The sequence below is a fragment of the Plutella xylostella genome, chromosome 13 (assembly GCF_932276165.1).
Source record: "Plutella xylostella chromosome 13, ilPluXylo3.1, whole genome shotgun sequence".
NCBI classification, from domain to species: Eukaryota; Metazoa; Arthropoda; class Insecta; order Lepidoptera; family Plutellidae; genus Plutella; species Plutella xylostella.
In genome coordinates, this window is record NC_063993.1 from 1627638 (window position 1) to 1645749 (window position 18112).

General features: G+C 40.3%; 2 protein-coding genes across 2 annotated transcripts; one reads left to right on the top strand and one right to left on the bottom strand.

Annotated features, from left to right (window-relative positions):
• The first annotated feature begins 83 nt into the window (after positions 1-83).
• Positions 84-12738, top strand: LOC105390841 (gamma-aminobutyric acid receptor subunit beta-like). Its single transcript, XM_038112242.2, has 8 exons — positions 84-146; positions 787-932; positions 1752-1909; positions 9599-9714; positions 10126-10294; positions 11419-11661; positions 11994-12176; positions 12557-12738. The coding sequence occupies exons 1-8, from the start codon at positions 99-101 to the stop codon at positions 12730-12732; spliced, it is 1239 nt and encodes a 412-aa protein (XP_037968170.2). The 5' UTR covers positions 84-98; the 3' UTR covers positions 12733-12738.
• LOC119693642 lies at positions 2957-9156 on the bottom strand. Its single transcript, XM_048625061.1, has 3 exons — positions 6058-9156; positions 4390-5157; positions 2957-3657 (listed from the first exon to the last, which is right to left on the bottom strand). Exons 1-3 carry the CDS (start codon positions 8586-8588, stop codon positions 3195-3197), a joined length of 3762 nt encoding a protein of 1253 aa, XP_048481018.1. The 5' UTR covers positions 8589-9156; the 3' UTR covers positions 2957-3194.
• Positions 12739-18112: the final 5374 nt, after the last annotated feature.

Here is an 18112-nt window from a genome sequence, read left to right on the forward strand (position 1 = left end):
TATGATTCGTCAGCGTTCCCTGCATATTGCTGTCTCAGTACTGCGGCTTCGTTGCACTAAATATGTATTTGTTTCCAGGAGATCCGCTGTATGTCGGCATGGATCTAACTATCGCTAGTTTTGATGCGATATCCGAAGTCAACATGGTGAGAGTTTGCATTATTTATGAAAGGTTTATTCGCCGCTTCCTGTGTGCTTTGCTAATTGACGTTGAATTATGGCGGTGCTCTAATTAAGCGGGGAATAAGTAGTTTTCTTTTTCACGCGAGCGTTAATCTTAATGTGGAGATGAATTGCTTGAGGGATTAATTTGCTGTGTATATTTTGCCGGATTCGTTCTCTTGACCTTAACAGTTGGAATGACACTTGGTTCAAAGGATTTTTTAAGTAGATTGTGTCGGCAGAGTCGCCTCGCGGCACAAGTGCGCCCGGAGCTGTTATTGTGTTGGTTTTGGGCCGCGTGGAGGGTCTCAGAATCTCTTCAATCGTTCATCATAATTCATTAAGCTTTTAATAGCTGTGAAAAGAGAGCAAGGGCGGAGTACTTGACACAGATGACGGGAGTAGAGGGGGGGGGGGGGCGGGGGGGGGGACTGCTGACGCGGACAATCGATGCTAAGACGATTTTTTTAATGGACGCCTAATGTATATGAGCTTAGGTATCTGGTATCTCACCTGGCAAGCGACCGTGTAAAGAAGGCATTCTTCTCACTACTTTAGATGTATAAGTATTTCTGAGAGTAGGCTTTACATGAGTTCAGTTATAGAACACCCTGTATTCGTCAGGACTACACGATCACCCTGTACCTGAACCAGTACTGGAAGGACGAGCGGCTGGGCTTCGGCCTCGAGGACGAGGTGCTTACGTTGTCCGGGGACTTCGCCGACAAGATCTGGGTGCCCGACACCTTCTTCGCTAATGATAAGAATAGGTTAGTGGGACGTTTTTGTGTATTGATGTTATGTTAGTATATGAGTATTACGTTATCCAAGGAATATAACGAGGCTGTGTTTATTAAGTTTTCTTTCGCCGTACACCTCCACCAGTGATTCTTAAGGTACTATTCCTTACATCGTGCGCGGCTGACGGCTGTTGCTCATGTTATAGCACTATGTCTATATAGTGCTATAACATGAGCATCAGCCATCCATTGCGAAAATCTAAGCCGCTGGGCACCTTCAGTTTCAAACTGATTTCAATATACCTTATTGGATACCTTACCTATAAGCGCCTGCATCTAACCCGGTGCTGACCAATGCACTCACGACTGTAATCCCCGAAGGGGTAGTCAGAGGTGCCTCACAAGTGAGCCACCCACTTTTCGCAGCGCATTTGTACTCACGTCATAGGTTGCGAACCATATCGCCGACCAATGAGTTCTTTGAATATAAGTACAATGTATACCATCGCTTTTACGGTGAAGGAAAACATCGTGAGGAAACCTGTACATCCAGATTCTAGATGTGTATCCTAACTGTACTCGTTCAAAAACGTCGATACGGCTCACGACCTATCTCGTGAGTACAACTGTACAGCGAAAACCTTCGGGGATTACAGTCATGATATTATGTATTTATGTAAGGTCAGCTGCATTAGTATATATGTAGCTTTACACTTTTGTACCTTGTCAAACTGACGAACCGTCAATGATTCAATGAATAGGCAGTTTCAGATTGACAAGGTACAAAAGTGTATACCTACTTATGCAACTGACCGTACTTGCCTATATCTCTTCAACCACCTCCTCCAGTTTCCTGCACGACGTGACGGAGCGCAACAAGCTGGTCCGTCTCGGCGGCGACGGCTCCATCACGTACGGGATGCGGTTCACGGCCACGCTGGCCTGCATGATGGACCTGCACTACTACCCGCTGGACTCGCAGAACTGCACCGTCGAGATTGAAAGCTGTGTGACATCATAAACTTATACTAGGACCGCCCGCTTCGCTAGCGTAGAAGTAGAGAGTAGATGCGGTCGGTAGCTGGGTTGGTTGCGGGTTGTGGCGATTTGAGTTTAAGGTTGAATTGAGAATGCATGAGTTCATACATATCATTAAAAACTCTCTATTAAACTTGTCGAGAGAATAATAGGCCTACGAGTATGTACGCCGTTTTTGTGGCTCGATTATGTTTTTCGATCGTGTAAGTACTCGTATATCACTGTAAAAGTTCGTCGAGTCGACGAAAAATTGCTTAAAGTATACGTGTAGAACTTTAGGGACATCTATCACCCACTTAATGATTACTTACCGGATATATCATTTTGAGTACTTACTTCATTTAAGACAAGTCAGAAAGAAAAAAACAAGATAAAAAAGACGACGGTAATTCATCTTGTTCAATCCGATTCAAATCGCTGCGGCATCTCAATCATAAAAATACCCATTTCAAAAACTTTCAGTTGTCATTGTCACCTCAACATTTATTTGTCGCTCCATTTCGTGACTCCAGATATTTTGGGAATATTTGTGGCGCGAGTCTGAAGGTCAGGCTCGATGGAGGGCGCTCGAGATGGCCTCAAGAGCGACTTGACAGGGTCCTTTAAAAGACCTTCGATAGACCTCGACAAATCTGATAACGGGGGAATTTTATGTTTTATTTTATATTCATACGTCGACGCTTCGTACGCTTTTAGTTGTAAAGGGCTTCAGCGACTAAAGTGATCTTTGTTATTCTTTATTGTTGGTAGTGTTGGTACCTGTGTAATATAAATACAAAGTTTTATTTCTATCTAATATTATGTTATGTTAGTTCTATGGAATGCTCTTTATTCTTACGAAAATGAAGTTGAGTACATTTTAAACCGTTGTTGTTGTTGGGAACAGGTACTTAATCCTGGTCCCGTGGTAGGCTCGTTCCAGACTCCTCGCTCCTGGTCTCCTGCTCCAGGGATAGTATGTCCTGCCTGCCTATAGTAAGGTTTACGGCTTGTACTCAGAATGATTGATTTATTCGTTAATTTTTAAATGTTTATTTGCTGGTGTCACAAAGGCAAGTGAATTACAATAATGATTATACAAACTAATACAATAAAATAGATGGCGCTGTGAAACAAACTAGATGATAGGACGACGGTCTAAGACGGCAAAGCATCCGTGGTGCGCGTGCGCCTCCTGTAGTTCTCGCCACATCCGTTAGATGGCGTGAAAGCGTGAACATCCCGCCGGCCTTGGAAGCATCAGCTTTCTATCAGTCAGCCATGTCTCGGAGTCACGGTTGAGGTCGTCGAGTCTGCGCCACCGCTGGTGTCTTCATCAGCTTGCATCGGAAGTGGACAGATCTTGGCGAACGTCCTCTGAATGATACCGCGCGCCGTCCGTATGTCGGCTACGCGAGAGACGCCGTCCTTGCCTGGGTAGGTCCGCACTATTCGCCCCAGCCGCCATCTCAGGGGAGGGGTATTGTCCTCCTTGATCAGTACCATCATGTCGGTCTGCAGGTCCTGTTCCCTCGTCTTCCATTTGCTGCGGATCTGAAGCTCTGAGACGTACTCCTTGCTCCAGCGTCTCCAGAAATGCTGTCGCATCTGCTCGACTCGGTCGTAGCGTAGCAGGCGGTGAGGGGCAGCGCCCGTCAGGTCAGCGCTGGCAGGTGCGGTCAGAGGCCTTCCTATGAGGAAATGGGCTGGGGTAAGGGGGAGAAGGTCATTAGGATCAGCGGACAGTGGGGATAGTGGACGACTATTTAATACTGCTTCTATTAATGACAATACTGTCGTAAATTCTTCGAAGGTCAACTTAGAATCACCAGTTATTCTACGAAGGTGATGCTTACACGATTTGACTCCTGATTCCCATAAACCCCCGCTATGAGGACTACGTGGGACAATGAATCTAAATTGAATTTGTTCATTTGCTGCAAAATCAATAATTTCTTGAGAATTATTTTTTATAGCTAAAGAAATCTCTTTTTCTACACCAGTAAAATTTCCCGCATTATCGGAAAAGATAGATTTTGGTTTACCTCTACGACTATAGAACCTTTTCAGCGCTAAGATATAGTCTTTAGTTGAGAGACCACTGACTAACTCCAAGTGGATGGCACGAGTTACAAAGCACACGAACAAACAAATGTAACCTTTTACCAGTGACCCGCCGCGGCCCTTACGGTTTAATATTGATACTGGCCCTGCGTAATCAACACCACAGTACATAAACGGATAACCCGGGTGAAGACGTTCAGAAGGTAGGTCTCCCATGATGGGAGTCAACGTGTTACCTTTCAGACGAGAGCATATGACGCATCGCCGCACCACCTGCCTCGCCAGGTTCCTACCCCCGAGCGGCCAGTAGCACTCACGCACGGTCGCTAACAACAGCTGAGGCCCCGCATGAAGTAAACGTATATGTTCGTCTCTCACTAGCAGAAGCGTAAACCGATGTTTACTACACAATAATACTGGATGCTTTTTATTATAATCGAATCCAGTGGCATTCGACAATCTGCCGCCTACTCTAATTATTTTAAACTTATCTAAAAATACGTTAAGTCCCGTTATAGCACAACCTTTTTTATTTGAAATAGGTAAATTGTTTTCTAAGTTATGATATTCTTCCGGAAACATCTGTTTTTGAGCGATAATAATTAGCGCGCGCTCAGCCGCCGTTATCTCATCTACTGATAACGGGCCGGTCGTCTTTTGTCCGCGCTGCGGCCGAGTGTTGCTAATAAATCTAAGTACATATGCTACAACACGTTTCATTCGATTCAAAGTTGAATATCTTTCAAAGTCAAACACATTATCTACTGTACAAATTAATGACGTAGTTTGCGTTTTCAATTCTGGTAACTCAGGAAGCTCATTAGGCAAGTGTTGGCTGAAATTTAAATTATTTTCCTTTAAAAATAAGGGACCATGCCACCATCTACTAGACTGACTAAGCTCGCTTAGATTTAGACCTCTACTCAATAGGTCTGCGGGATTCTGTAGTCCATTCACATGTAACCAGGTCAGATCTCCAGTAAGCTCATTTATTTCATTCACCCTATTTTGTACGAATTGTTTTAATAAGTGTGGAGACATTCGCAACCAACCAATTACGATAGTAGAATCGGTCCAACAATAAATGCGGTCGAATTTCAACCTTAGAACGTTTACAATTTTATGACATAATCTCGCACCTACTAACGCCCCGCATAACTCTAATCGTGGTATACTTAAACCTTTTAAGGGAGCTACCTTGCTTTTAGCACAGAGTAGCTTCACCGTAACTTCGGATAGGTCATCGTAGCTTCTAATGTAAGCACAAGAGCCGTATGCATCTTGAGATGCATCGGAAAAAATATGCAGTTCCGTGTGTTGAGTGTGCTCACTCCTTACATAACGAGGAACTCTCAATTCTACTAAACTACTCAACGTCTGTATGAAACTGTTCCAAGTTTTAACTATGCTATCTGGTACGGCATCTTCCCAATCTATCTTACAAAGCCACAATTTCTGAATAAGAATTTTGGAAATAATTACTGCTGGCGCTAATAAACCTAATGGGTCATAAATCTGTGATATAATCGATAACATGACTCGTTTAGTCAACCTAGGTGCATTCTCAACCTTTGTTGTGAAGTGCAGTTCATCTGTCGTGTTTAGCCAACCTAACCCTAGCGTTTTACTCTGAGTATGTTCTCCCATAAACATTTCAGTTGAACTATTTTCTGAAAATTTTGAATTAAAAGTCCATTTTCTAAGTATGAATCCGGCAGCTTCTAATACTTGATACGTTTTTTCGCAAATACTATGTAGCTGTTGATAATCATCACAACCGGTAATTAAATCGTCTACCAGAAAGTCTTCATTGATGACGCGAGCAATGACGTCATCACCGCATTCCGACGCTAACTGACGTAAACAGCGCATACTCAGATAGGCCGCTGAGGCCGTCCCATAAGTCACGGTTTTCAATTGATAGACTCCTAGGGGATCCTCCGGCGAGTCGCGCCAGACAATTAGCTGCAATGACCTTTGATCAGGTTGAATGAGAACCTGTCTATACATTTTCTCGATATCAGCACAAACGACGTATTTATACTGACGAAATCGCAATAATATAGAAAAGATATCGTTTTGTAACGCTGGACCTGAATACTGAATGTCATTAAGCGATTTTGAGGATTTTGTGGGCACCGAGGCATTAAAAACTACACGTAAACGAGTTGTGGAGCTACTCTCTTTAAATACCCCGTGGTGCGATAAAGTATAGTTAGGTAATTCGGGTTTATCTATACCTATACGTGTCATGTGACCTAACGACTCATATTCATTCATGAAATCGCAGTACATTTGTTTATACTCAGGCGAACGTTGTAGTTTACGCTCGAGCGACATGAACCTGCTGCGCGCCGTGCTGTATGAGTCACCGAGCGCGTCAGCTGATTCTTTCAGGGGAATCCTAACGCAGAACCTACCTGTTTCGTCGCGAGTAGTCGTGGTACAAAATAACTCTTCGCATTTTAGCTCATCTGCGGTGAGCTTTTTTGTTATAGGGACTTCTTCAATTTCCCAAAACTTTCTCATTTGCATATCTAACGAATCGTTATCTATCGTAGATGTAAAATGACAATGAACCTGTTGCTTATTCGATAGGTTCGTGTTGTCAATGCGGCCTGAAATAAACCAACCTAATTTAGAGTTTTGTAAGTAAGGTCCGCTTTGTAATCGAATTCTTTCTCCTTCTAACAGTTCCCAAAACCTATCCGCGCCTATAAGTAGGTCGATCTCTGACGGAATGTTGAAGGTGGGATCTGCGAGCTGTATATTCTCCGGCATACATAAACTATCTACATCTATACCTACACTGGGCAGATTAGAAGTTATACAAGGCAATACGAGACATTGCAACATTGTATTGTAACTACACGATTTAGATCTCATAGCTATTTCGCATAGTTGACTCGAGTTAGTGACATGTTGTCCTACACCCGAAATTCGAACAGTGGACTGTATTAGGGGAAGCTTTAACTTTTTACTTAATTTCTCCGTTATAAAACTATGCTGACTGCCACTATCAAGGAGCGCTCGGGCTAGATGATATTCGTTGTTGACATCAGCTACTTCTATTAACGCGGTGGACAATAAGGTAGGTTGCAGACCTCTCAACTTGGTATGCAAACCAATATCGCACCTATTTTCTCTCGAATTAGGTTCAGATTGACTATGCAGTGCAGCTGAAATAGTGGGAATATTATTGTTATCGGCCGGCGAGGATGAATTCGCACGCACGACAGATAAACTACTACTACTATTAGCCTGATTATGTAACAAACCGTTATGTTTGTGATGACATAACTTGCACGAGCCATAAGTGCAGTCTGAAATTGAGTGACCCGACCGTAAACAGTTAGGACACAGGTTTTTATTCTCCACGAACTTAACCCTATCGTTAACGGGTAAATTCAAGAATAAAACACAAGTGTACAACGCGTGATTACTCTGACACATTGCACAACTGCGAATTGTTTTCTCCGACTTGCTTTGAGTGTTAGACACATAACTATGTACTTGTTGATTGGGCTTATGTACCGCGTATTTTTTAGCATCAAAGTGATTATTACCGTGGGAAGATTTGTGTTCTTGTAATGATTTATTTTTATTGTGACTAACCGTTATCAGTTCGAGGGTGTCCGCCTTATTCTTTAAAAATAAAAGCAAATCACTTAGTTTTAGTGAAGAACTACTCGGCTGATCAGACCTAATGGAGCCTTTTTGACTTTCCCACTCTTTTTCTGTGGTTGGGTCTAACTTTGTTACGATTAGGTATATGATTAACGTATCCCATTGATCTACGGGTTCGCCTATTGTTTTTAACGCTCTTAAATTACGATTAACGGTATCTATCAGTTTTCTAATTTGTGAAGGTGACTCGGATTGAATACTTTGAGTATTAAACAACGATTTTACATGATTATGGATCAACAAACGGCTATTATGGAACCTATTCGTTAGGAGGTCCCACGCGTGAGTGTAGTTGGCTGCAGTAAATTCTAGCGCACTGATAACCTGCAATGCACTCCCGCTTAGAGATGATCTCAAGTAATGGAATTTCTGAATCGCGTCCAGGTCATCCCGTTCATGTATCATGGTGTCATACGAGTTCCTAAATTCTAACCACTGATCATATGATCCGTTAAAGGTCGGTAGTTTAATCTCTGGTAACTTTACAGATGCTAATTTAGATGAAGTATTGCGAGTACACGTGGAGTTCGCCATGCTCTCATCAACTAACCTGCCCCCGGCGGCCGCTAACGCTCTAAAATATTGCTCCTCAAACTGTTCACGGTATTCTAATTGTTTTTCTAATTGATTCTGATCGGATAACCTCTCTATTTCGCACTGAATTTGGTTAAAGTTCTGATACAAAGACTCAATAGACTGCATTCGCAACTTTAATTCGGCCTTATCGGTGCTATTTAATTCGGTATCTTTTAAATTAATGAAATATTTATCGAATAAAGTTAACCGTGCCTTCATGGTACCTCGTTGTTTCTTGAGGTCGGCCATGCGGTCACCAGAATTTTCGCGTGATTGAGGAGAACGCGGAATTTTTAATGATTTAGCAGCACTATCAGACGATTTAGATTCACTGTCACTCATTTTGGGGGCTTAGTGGAAAGATGGAGTACTCACTTGGTGAAGATGCCACGCGGTGCGGTCACGAAACTGACGATATTGCCGCCGATGCCGCGTGTCGCGATTTCACTGGAATTGAGATAAGCGCACGATTTATCACTGTAGGAGAGGAAGGAGGATGGTAAGGAAAGAAAGCCTGACCGTTTCTCGTGGTCCTCGAGTATCTGCATCCGGCTCGAAGGACCAAATGTTGGGAACAGGTACTTAATCCTGGTCCCGTGGTAGGCTCGTTCCAGACTCCTCGCTCCTGGTCTCCTGCTCCAGGGATAGTATGTCCTGCCTGCCTATAGTAAGGTTTACGGCTTGTACTCAGAATGATTGATTTATTCGTTAATTTTTAAATGTTTATTTGCTGGTGTCACAAAGGCAAGTGAATTACAATAATGATTATACAAACTAATACAATAAAATAGATGGCGCTGTGAAACAAACTAGATGATAGGACGACGGTCTAAGACGGCAAAGCATCCGTGGTGCGCGTGCGCCTCCTGTAGTTCTCGCCACATCCGTTAGATGGCGTGAAAGCGTGAACAGTTGTTACTACTACTTCTCTACTTTTATTCACCTTGCATACCTAATGTTATTACCATGTTCAGTTCAGTTGTATCTTTAACTTTTACAAAGAAATTATGTAGAAAATGTAGTTCAAATTTCCATTCCATTTAAAATTAGCTAAATCTAGTTTGACTTGACAATAAGATTCATGGAACCTTGGAACATTTGGCTGATATACATGTTACTGTATAGTAATAGTATGTTTGGATTTGTTTATTAACTATTTTGCATATTTAAATCATGTTAAAACTATGGAAATTCAATGCTGGAAGTCACGATTCTGTGTTTTAGAGTATGCCTACTGGAACCGCACTTAAAACATATTATTAAATGCATGCCAAAGAATACTCTTGAAAGCACCCTCCAATCCCAACCGCGCGCAGTCTGCAAGCTACTAACGTTCGCGTCCGTATCGACAGATGGCTACACGGTGTCCGACGTGGTGATGTACTGGAAGGACACGCCGGTGCGGGGCGTGGAGGACGCCGAGCTGCCGCAGTTCACCATACTGGGTCACAATACTAATGATAGAAAGGTAGGTTCGTCTTAGGGTGTCGGTGACAAACACTAGAGCTAGACTTAGCTTGTCCATTACACGCGCACGGAAAAAGTTACATAATTATTATAAAGTACAGCTGACATAATTAAAACTCAGGTCCTCCTTTCATGTATTTTTGGACATGGGGACAAAAGACTGTACATAAAAATTTCATCGCATCCATTATACGTACTTTTACAGCCTTTTATATCATCTTCAGCAGATCTTTATCAACCTATTCCAGTCACTGACCCATATCTCTGTGCTTATAATTGTCATGGAAGTCTTCATTGCCAAAACGATCAGACACAAAATACACAGACGACAGAATAATCCCAACCACAGCTCTCCACACCACCTTGTAAATATCCAGTTACAACCAACTTACCAGTCCATTGCTGCCCCTAGGAGAAGCTGGCGACGGGCGTGTACCAGCGGCTGTCGCTGAGCTTCAAGCTGCGGCGGAACATCGGCTACTTCGTGTTCCAGACGTACCTGCCGAGCATCCTCATCGTGATGCTGTCCTGGGTCTCCTTCTGGATCAACCACGAGGCCACGTCCGCTAGGGTAGCTCTAGGTGAGGTTATAACAGACATTTTTGCCGGTCGGTTTTGAGTGGGCGCGGAGCTGTTAAAAATGTCTCAATGCGCAAATTTACAAACCCGTGTCTAGTGAAATAAAAAATAAAAAACCGACTTCAAAAAACCACTAAAATGTAAGTAATAATTTAAGGTTTACACAAATTATATGTGACAGTACAAATATACCTAAGCAGGAACTGTTCTTTTTTGATGTTGGTGCAGTGACAAAGTAATCCGAAGAAATATGGCACCAACTTCAAAAAAGAACAGTTCCTGCTTAGGTATATTTGTACTGTCACATATAATTTGTGTAAACCTTAAATTATTACTTACATTTTAGTGGTTTTTTGAAGTCGGTTTTTTGTTTTTTTAAATTATATTTTATTTTATAGTTTTTAGTTTATTTGCAATAATTTTTAATCAAAAGTAAGATGCAAATGATACCAAAAGTCCTACTAATCAATACGAATCATTCAAGCCTAAACACGAGGTAATTGCTATATACCGTTGAGGAGTTCCCCTGACTGCCTTCCGTTTCCATCATCAGATCAGCTCAAGGTCACCATCATATTTTATTGTTATAAGAACTATATTTACGTTCTTAATTTCATTAGAATCGGTTAATATGTGTCCAAAATGGAAATTCATACCCTGTTTTTACCCCTTTACCCACCCTTAGGGGTGAGATAAAATTCTGAAAAAAAAATGGGACCACCTGGAAGCTCAACCTAATACAACAAAAAAAGAATTTTCAAAATCGGTTCATAAACGGCGGAGTTATCGGTGAACATACATAAAAAAAAATATTAAAAAAAAAAATATCCCGACGAATTGAGAACCTCCTCCTTTTTTTGAAGTCGGTTAAAAACATCTTTGGATTGGCCTTCGCTGCGGATGTCCGCTCAACGTAGTAGAAGGGCTTTATAATAGGTGTGAAAATTTAATTTCCCACACTTTAAAATGGTCTAATGGATGTTTTGATACGCAGTAGTCAAAAATCATAGTTCTTATGTACCAGAGTTATACCATGGGTTTCACCCAGAAGAGCAAGCAGATGGAGATTCTTCACACATCAATTTTTTTTCAAATCTCTCATATCCCACCCCACACTCCTCCTCAGGTATAACCACCGTCCTGACGATGACCACAATAAGCACGGGAGTCCGCAGCAGTCTGCCGCGCATCTCCTACGTCAAAGCCATCGACATCTATCTGGTCATGTGCTTCATCTTCGTGTTCGCGGCTCTGCTGGAGTATGCGGCGGTCAACTACACGTACTGGGGCGCCAGGGCCAGGAAGAGGCTGAAGCTGAAGAGCAGGGAGACCAGTGCCGGCAGTGTGGAGAAGGATTTGAAGGGCTCTGGTTAGTGTTTTATGGCACAGATAACTTGTTTTAGTCCTAAACACCGCAGAGGTGCAGAGGGACTAATGTTCGCCGCTTCCACCTATTTTCGGCTATACTTTTGGCCTCCCTTCGGCAAGGCCAGCGGTCCAGATAACTTGTGACTGTCCCTTTGTTTACATGATACTTTATAAGGGATTTAAGCTGATTTAAGTAAAGGATTAGAAACATAAAACACTATACGCAGAGCTAGTCGTCTCTGAATACATTATCCCCTCTTAAAATTCTGCAACTATCACGAACACTGTAAATTATTCTTATAATCTCTTACAAAATACAACCCAACCTACCAGGCTCCCAGTCCCCAGAGGAGATCATAGCTCTCCGCGAGTGTTCCACCACGGGGCGCGCGTCGCCGCTGCTAGGGCTGCGCTGCCGCCCGCTGCCGGCCAGCGGCGCGCCGCCCTCGCTGCGCATCCAGCGCGACCACGCCACGCTGCGGTATCGGACCAGCCCGCACTCGCGGCTTACTAGGAGTAAGTGGGTTATTTTTATTTTTCGCTGTAATCGGCTGGTTAGCAGTGGCATCATATAATGACGCACAAAGGAATCTTCCAAGGAGCGGCACAATATGTACCCAAAGTTGGCCTGTTCGTGGTATCCACTCGAGAAATCGTTTACCCCAGAGACCATCGGTCCTTCGTCTTATAATCCATATGGGATAAATCAGGAATATAAGTACGTAATAGACACACAATAAAGCTAGTTGATCGATTAAATTATCAACAACTACATAATAAAGGTCAACAAGAGATCTTACAGTAGTTTGCAATCACAACCACTCTACCACCCTAGTGAATTATTAAAGCTACTACATTAAACGTGTTGTTACTAATGGCGGTACAATTATTTCCAGATGGCTCGGGCAAGCCGAAGGTGATCCACGCGCTGCGCCGCGGCGCTTCCGTGTTCAAGGCGTCCATGCCCAAGATCCGCGACGTCAACGTCATCGACACCTACTCGCGCGTCATCTTCCCCGTCTGCTTCATGCTCTTCAACGCCGTCTACTGGGTCTTCTACATTATTGATTAGGAACTTACTGATAGTTTTACTACTGAGAACGTCGAAACATCGCGTTGCGCGGACGTCGGCGCGGTCTCATATAAAAGGGTTCTGTCGCGGTGCCATATGCCACGTTAGGTTCGTTAGGATTTCCAAAAAAGAAGGACATGGGCTTATGTGTGTTCATGGAGGGAATATTTACAAACTGATGCTGAGAGTGAGTAGCCCTGCAGTGTGCGTACAAGTGTAAAGTCCATGGTAAGATTAAATATGTATTGCCTATTTGTATAATTACTACTAAAATTGGTTCCAGTTTAGAATATTACTGGTTCAATAGTGTTGTAAGTAAGTAGCTGGCAATGGGACTATTCTTGGCTTGAAATTATGATATTGTCGGCTATTAGCAGCTGTAATTTTGCTGACAAAACCCTCTATAGTTAGCTGATTCAGACCAAGAATAATACAGTTAGTTTTGATTGCATGCATTCAACAACACGGGTAAAGTTAGGCACTAAAATCTATAAGTGAATTTGTATAATAATGTATTAAGAAAATGTATAACATTGTAAGAATAAACTATAATATGTAAAGGTAATAAAATAAACTATTAATAGATTTATTGTAAAAAATTATGCCTCTAGTCCCAACCTACAAAGATCAAGCTAAGAAAACTTAACTTTAGGGCAAATAATATGAAGGGAAAACAAAAGAAGAAAAAGATACATATTTAGGGGCCTCCACTGCGTTGAGCGGAGATCCGGAGCAACATCCAGTAGCATCCGGCATCCTGCCTGGATGTCCCTCAAATACATACAAGGTGAGAACAACGTGAAGTAAAGTCCATGGCGGACATCCACTCTGGACATCCGCCCAACGCTACGGGGGCACTTCGCCTATTTATAGATATCTCGTTAAAATCTGTCTTTTTGTTTGGCTGGCTTCGATTTGAGTCAGAAACGCGTAGATTTTAGAGAATTTCTGGATATGTTATAAACTACATCTAGGCTACCACTGTCACAAATGAGTTACTGAGTAAAAGCTTATTAGGGTAGGTATCAGTATAGGTAGGACCTTAATAATGTTAAGGGATTTAAAATTAAAAACTAAAATAACACTAAACTGATATATCTGTGCCAATTTCTTTCTTACCATAGGTTATTTAAGAATGTCGCGATTTTCAAGAAGGATTCGAGTGAGGATAATGAGATTACATTGATTTGAAACGGGTTTTAAGCATTTAACTTAAAATGTATTTACGGTACTTAACTATGTTTTTGGCTGCCCAATATTGCCACAATTATTTTGTGAAGAATGAAATGAGGTTACTCCAAAACTGCCAATTACTATACTTAAAGTATACTGTAAAGCTTTGAGTTTTAATAGTTTTACTGAAAGCGATGCAGTTCTTTTTGAATTACTGAAATTGTGAATTTAAAAGAGTGTTGTCAATATGTTATAATACTTTCGTACATATAGTTTTATAAGTATTCAGAAATGTTTGATTCTACTCGTATATACATTTCATTGACAGCTTTTACTTGTTAAGTAACAGCGTTGTTTTACTTGTTAAAAACAGTTCATTGTTTATTTTTTTATTTGTTAATGTTATTCTGTAAAATTCAAAGTACAATAATATACAGGGTGTTAACTTGATTGCGTTGGAGCGGGAAATGGTAGATACAGCTGATGATACTGAACACGATAAGACATTAAAAAACGTATTTTATTTGCTTTAAGCTGACCAACATAAAACAGTTTTATTTAGTTCATTTTAAAATTTCATAGTCACCCTATTCATGTTTAGGTACGTTTGACAGAATGACCATGAACTTGACGGCCAAGATCAAGGCCAAAAAATCAAAGCCAAGGTCAATAAAAAAGTATGCGTGCATTAGCACCACACTTGGAGCCACATCGTTAAGGTACCTACCGAGATTTGCGGTACTCAAAGTACCCAATCCATTGTAGACATTTCATTTTACTCCATAAGTATCACTTTATTGATACACAATAATTATCTTTTATGAATACAGAACAGCTTCATTTTATGCTTCATAACATAGGTCACACGTATTCACAGCACAGCACAACATAAAACGAGATGAGGAACAAGGCTTGGTAATCAAAAGATAGAATTGTAGGTACCTTTTCCCTTTTAGGTAATAATTGTAAAAAACACAGGGGTATAATCGTGACAGTTCTGACATTGCGAAAAAGAGACGCTTAGCTACATTAAGCGTAAGAAAGAAACGTTAAGCTGTAAATGTTTTTTGTCCTTTTTGCTGAGGCGCCTGTTTACGTCAGTTCTCTGTGCCAAACAATGAAACAAATGAAAAATCTGTGCCAAGCAAAGGCTGACAGTTACAACAAAATTTTCTAAATGCTATTTATTTTTGATTTGCTAGTGATTTGTGGGTGTTTATTAAGTTTATTAGACTATTATCATCACTTAACGAGTGTGTGACATGGGTGGGTGGATTTTGTTCGGTTGTATAGAGCATATTGAACGAAAACACGATGGAATGATGGATGAGATATATTTTCACATGTAAGTAGATACTATCAAGTTTAACAAGCTTACATTCATCATAGTACTATCTATTGGCTCGATTTTAATATAAAACGATACTAATTTTAATACTGTAAGGTCTTTTAGTATCAGTTTTAAGTAAAAATTACGAGGTACCATATCATAACAAATCACATGGTGTTGCAAGTTATTGAAAATTTATTTTACCCACAAATATTATAGTATGCAAAGAAAACACTAGAAATTGTAACGGACTCGGGTTGGGTTTACAAATGGGGCGCACGAATTCGGTTTTTGTGAAGATTGTATTTTGTAGAAGTCATTCTCCTCTTTCAAATGAGGTGCCTCTCATTGTGAGGAAACGTTCGTTTCGTTTTTTTCTTCTATGTGTGATTTCTTCTGTATAATATAAAGTTTATTGTATTGATACGAAATACGTGTTTCCTTTAAAAAAAACCCCATCACATATTTGGCCCACGATTATAATGCTCATGCTCATCCATTTATCTCTGCTTCATAGGTTTCCGACAGAAAAAATAATATCAAGAAAATGGATAGACATTACCGGTCGCACAAATTGGGAACCAAAGAAACATACAAAAATTGTGTTCGGCACATTTTGAAGAGGATTGTTTCGATTGGACGAAGACAATGAATCATACAATCAACTCAGTTTGTGTATATTAAACAATTATATTGAAATCAAATAAGTATGAGTAAAGTTTTTTTTCTTATATCGTCGGTTGACAGGAAAAACTCACTAAGGCAGATTTTTCAATATTCAGATAAATGTTATCTGGGTAATACAAACATTGAGAAACATTGAGACGCAACAGCATCAAAATTATTTCCCAGCAAAACTTTTATCTGGCTATTGAAAAATTAGCCTTTAGTGTCTTTTTCCTATAAACCGACGATATACTCAAGTTTTGTTTTTGTTATTATGATAAGTTAAATTTCCCCATATTTAGGTTTAATTTTTTTGTCGGCAACATCTATGGTTTGAGTGAGAAAGAGAATAGTGCACACGGCGATTGCCAGTCTAGAGGTAGTAGGTCTATGGTAAAAAATTATTGTAAACAAGTACCTAAACAACAATGACTGACTGACAGACTAGATCCACAGAGAAGGTAATGACTATCATAAATACTCGATGGTTATGATACGCGAGATTGTTATTATTCTACTGGTATTCAAAGTGAGGCCATACTTATTATGAGGATTTCCGTACTATTCGTCATCAAAGACGTCTCAATCGCAAGTACACAACACAAATCGAGATGAGCGAGTGTAAGTAAACCAATTCGTCATTGAAGTAGACCCTGTTATCATCCTGTTATGCATTGTGGTCTTTTATCTTTAGCTGCGTACAGACCGGCCAAACGAACGCCAACGAACGGGTTTTGTTGACCTTCGTTGCTCAATCTGCCCCTGTATTATGTATGATAAATGTCCATCGGTGGGCGTTCGTTGGGCCGGTCTGTACGCATCTTTAAATAATAAAAGAAAAATAAAACGTGGTGAGTATCAAGGGTGAATACTAAACGCTTACCTTATTCTGAGTAAAAAGGTTTAATTATTGTTCTGAGCTCCTAGAAAGTCATAAATTATATTCTGTACGATCTATGAAACTTTATGCACATCACCTGTTTAATTGTTGATTAGTATGTCATTAATCACCATGAATAATTTCAATTTTATTTAATAATTGTTATTACCTACTGTGTAATTAATTACAATCATAGTTACATCAAATAAATTATGAAAAGTGAAGTTGATAACAAATTTAGAGTGTGTGTTCTTTTGCAATCGAATGTCTCATTGGTTATGTGTTTGTGTAGGGTGACCATGTTTTTGATTAAGGTAAAACTTTCCACTTTACTTTAGACTTTAAACATAAATATTCGAGATTCTGATGTTTTTTTTTTAGAAACGTGCTTGGTTAGACTAATACTAACCCCCATTTCCCGCTCAAACGCATTCTAGTTAACACCCTGTATATTATTATATTTTATTTAGCAGCTGGCTGTCATCTTAAAATAAATAAATGTTACAATTGTCATTACTGTCATTACACGTTTCCAAAATAGACGCATTTTTCCTGAAATAAAAATGACATATTATGTATCTAGCCTATCTGAAACCTAGTTAAACATTGTGAGATATGGCGTTTCGACTTTCTCCGTGTTCGGCATCATAAGGGTCACAGTGACAGTTAAATAAAGTCCATTTTTCTCTCCACCTTTAATTTGCAAGGTGCGGGTGCCTATATAAATAGAGTGAGTCGCCCGCGCGCCTCAGTTGTAATATCACCATGCAGAAATGACTAGGTTTCAGATAGGCTAGATACATAATATGTCATTTTTATTTCAGGAAAAATGCGTCTATTATGTAGTCTGAGCCTATCTGAAACCTAGTTAAACATTGTGAGATGTGCTTATTATCGCATGGTGGAGAGAAAACCAACTGTGACCCATAAGCTACTGATGAGTATATCAGTAGATAAATATTTGAATCTATAAATTTATAATGCATAGATTTCTAGGTAGTAGATATACTAAAAATAAAGGTATAAGTATACATAAGACTTAAGTACTTCCTTATTATCCCTGACTTGTCAGAAAGTTATGGAAGGTATGTACCTATACATATAGGTAGCTATTATACATATGGATACACACAGTGCCTCTTCGAAAGCAATACTTATAAGTAATTATTAATCAAAATCTTGTTATTGTCAAGGCAATATTTTTAACATACACTAGCCGAATGGATGGAACCAGTGAAATACTTTGCAACAATATTTAAAAGCTGTAAAATGTAGAATATCGATCCAGGCCGCTGGGGCTCAGGCCAGCACATGCTGACTAGGGTATGTAA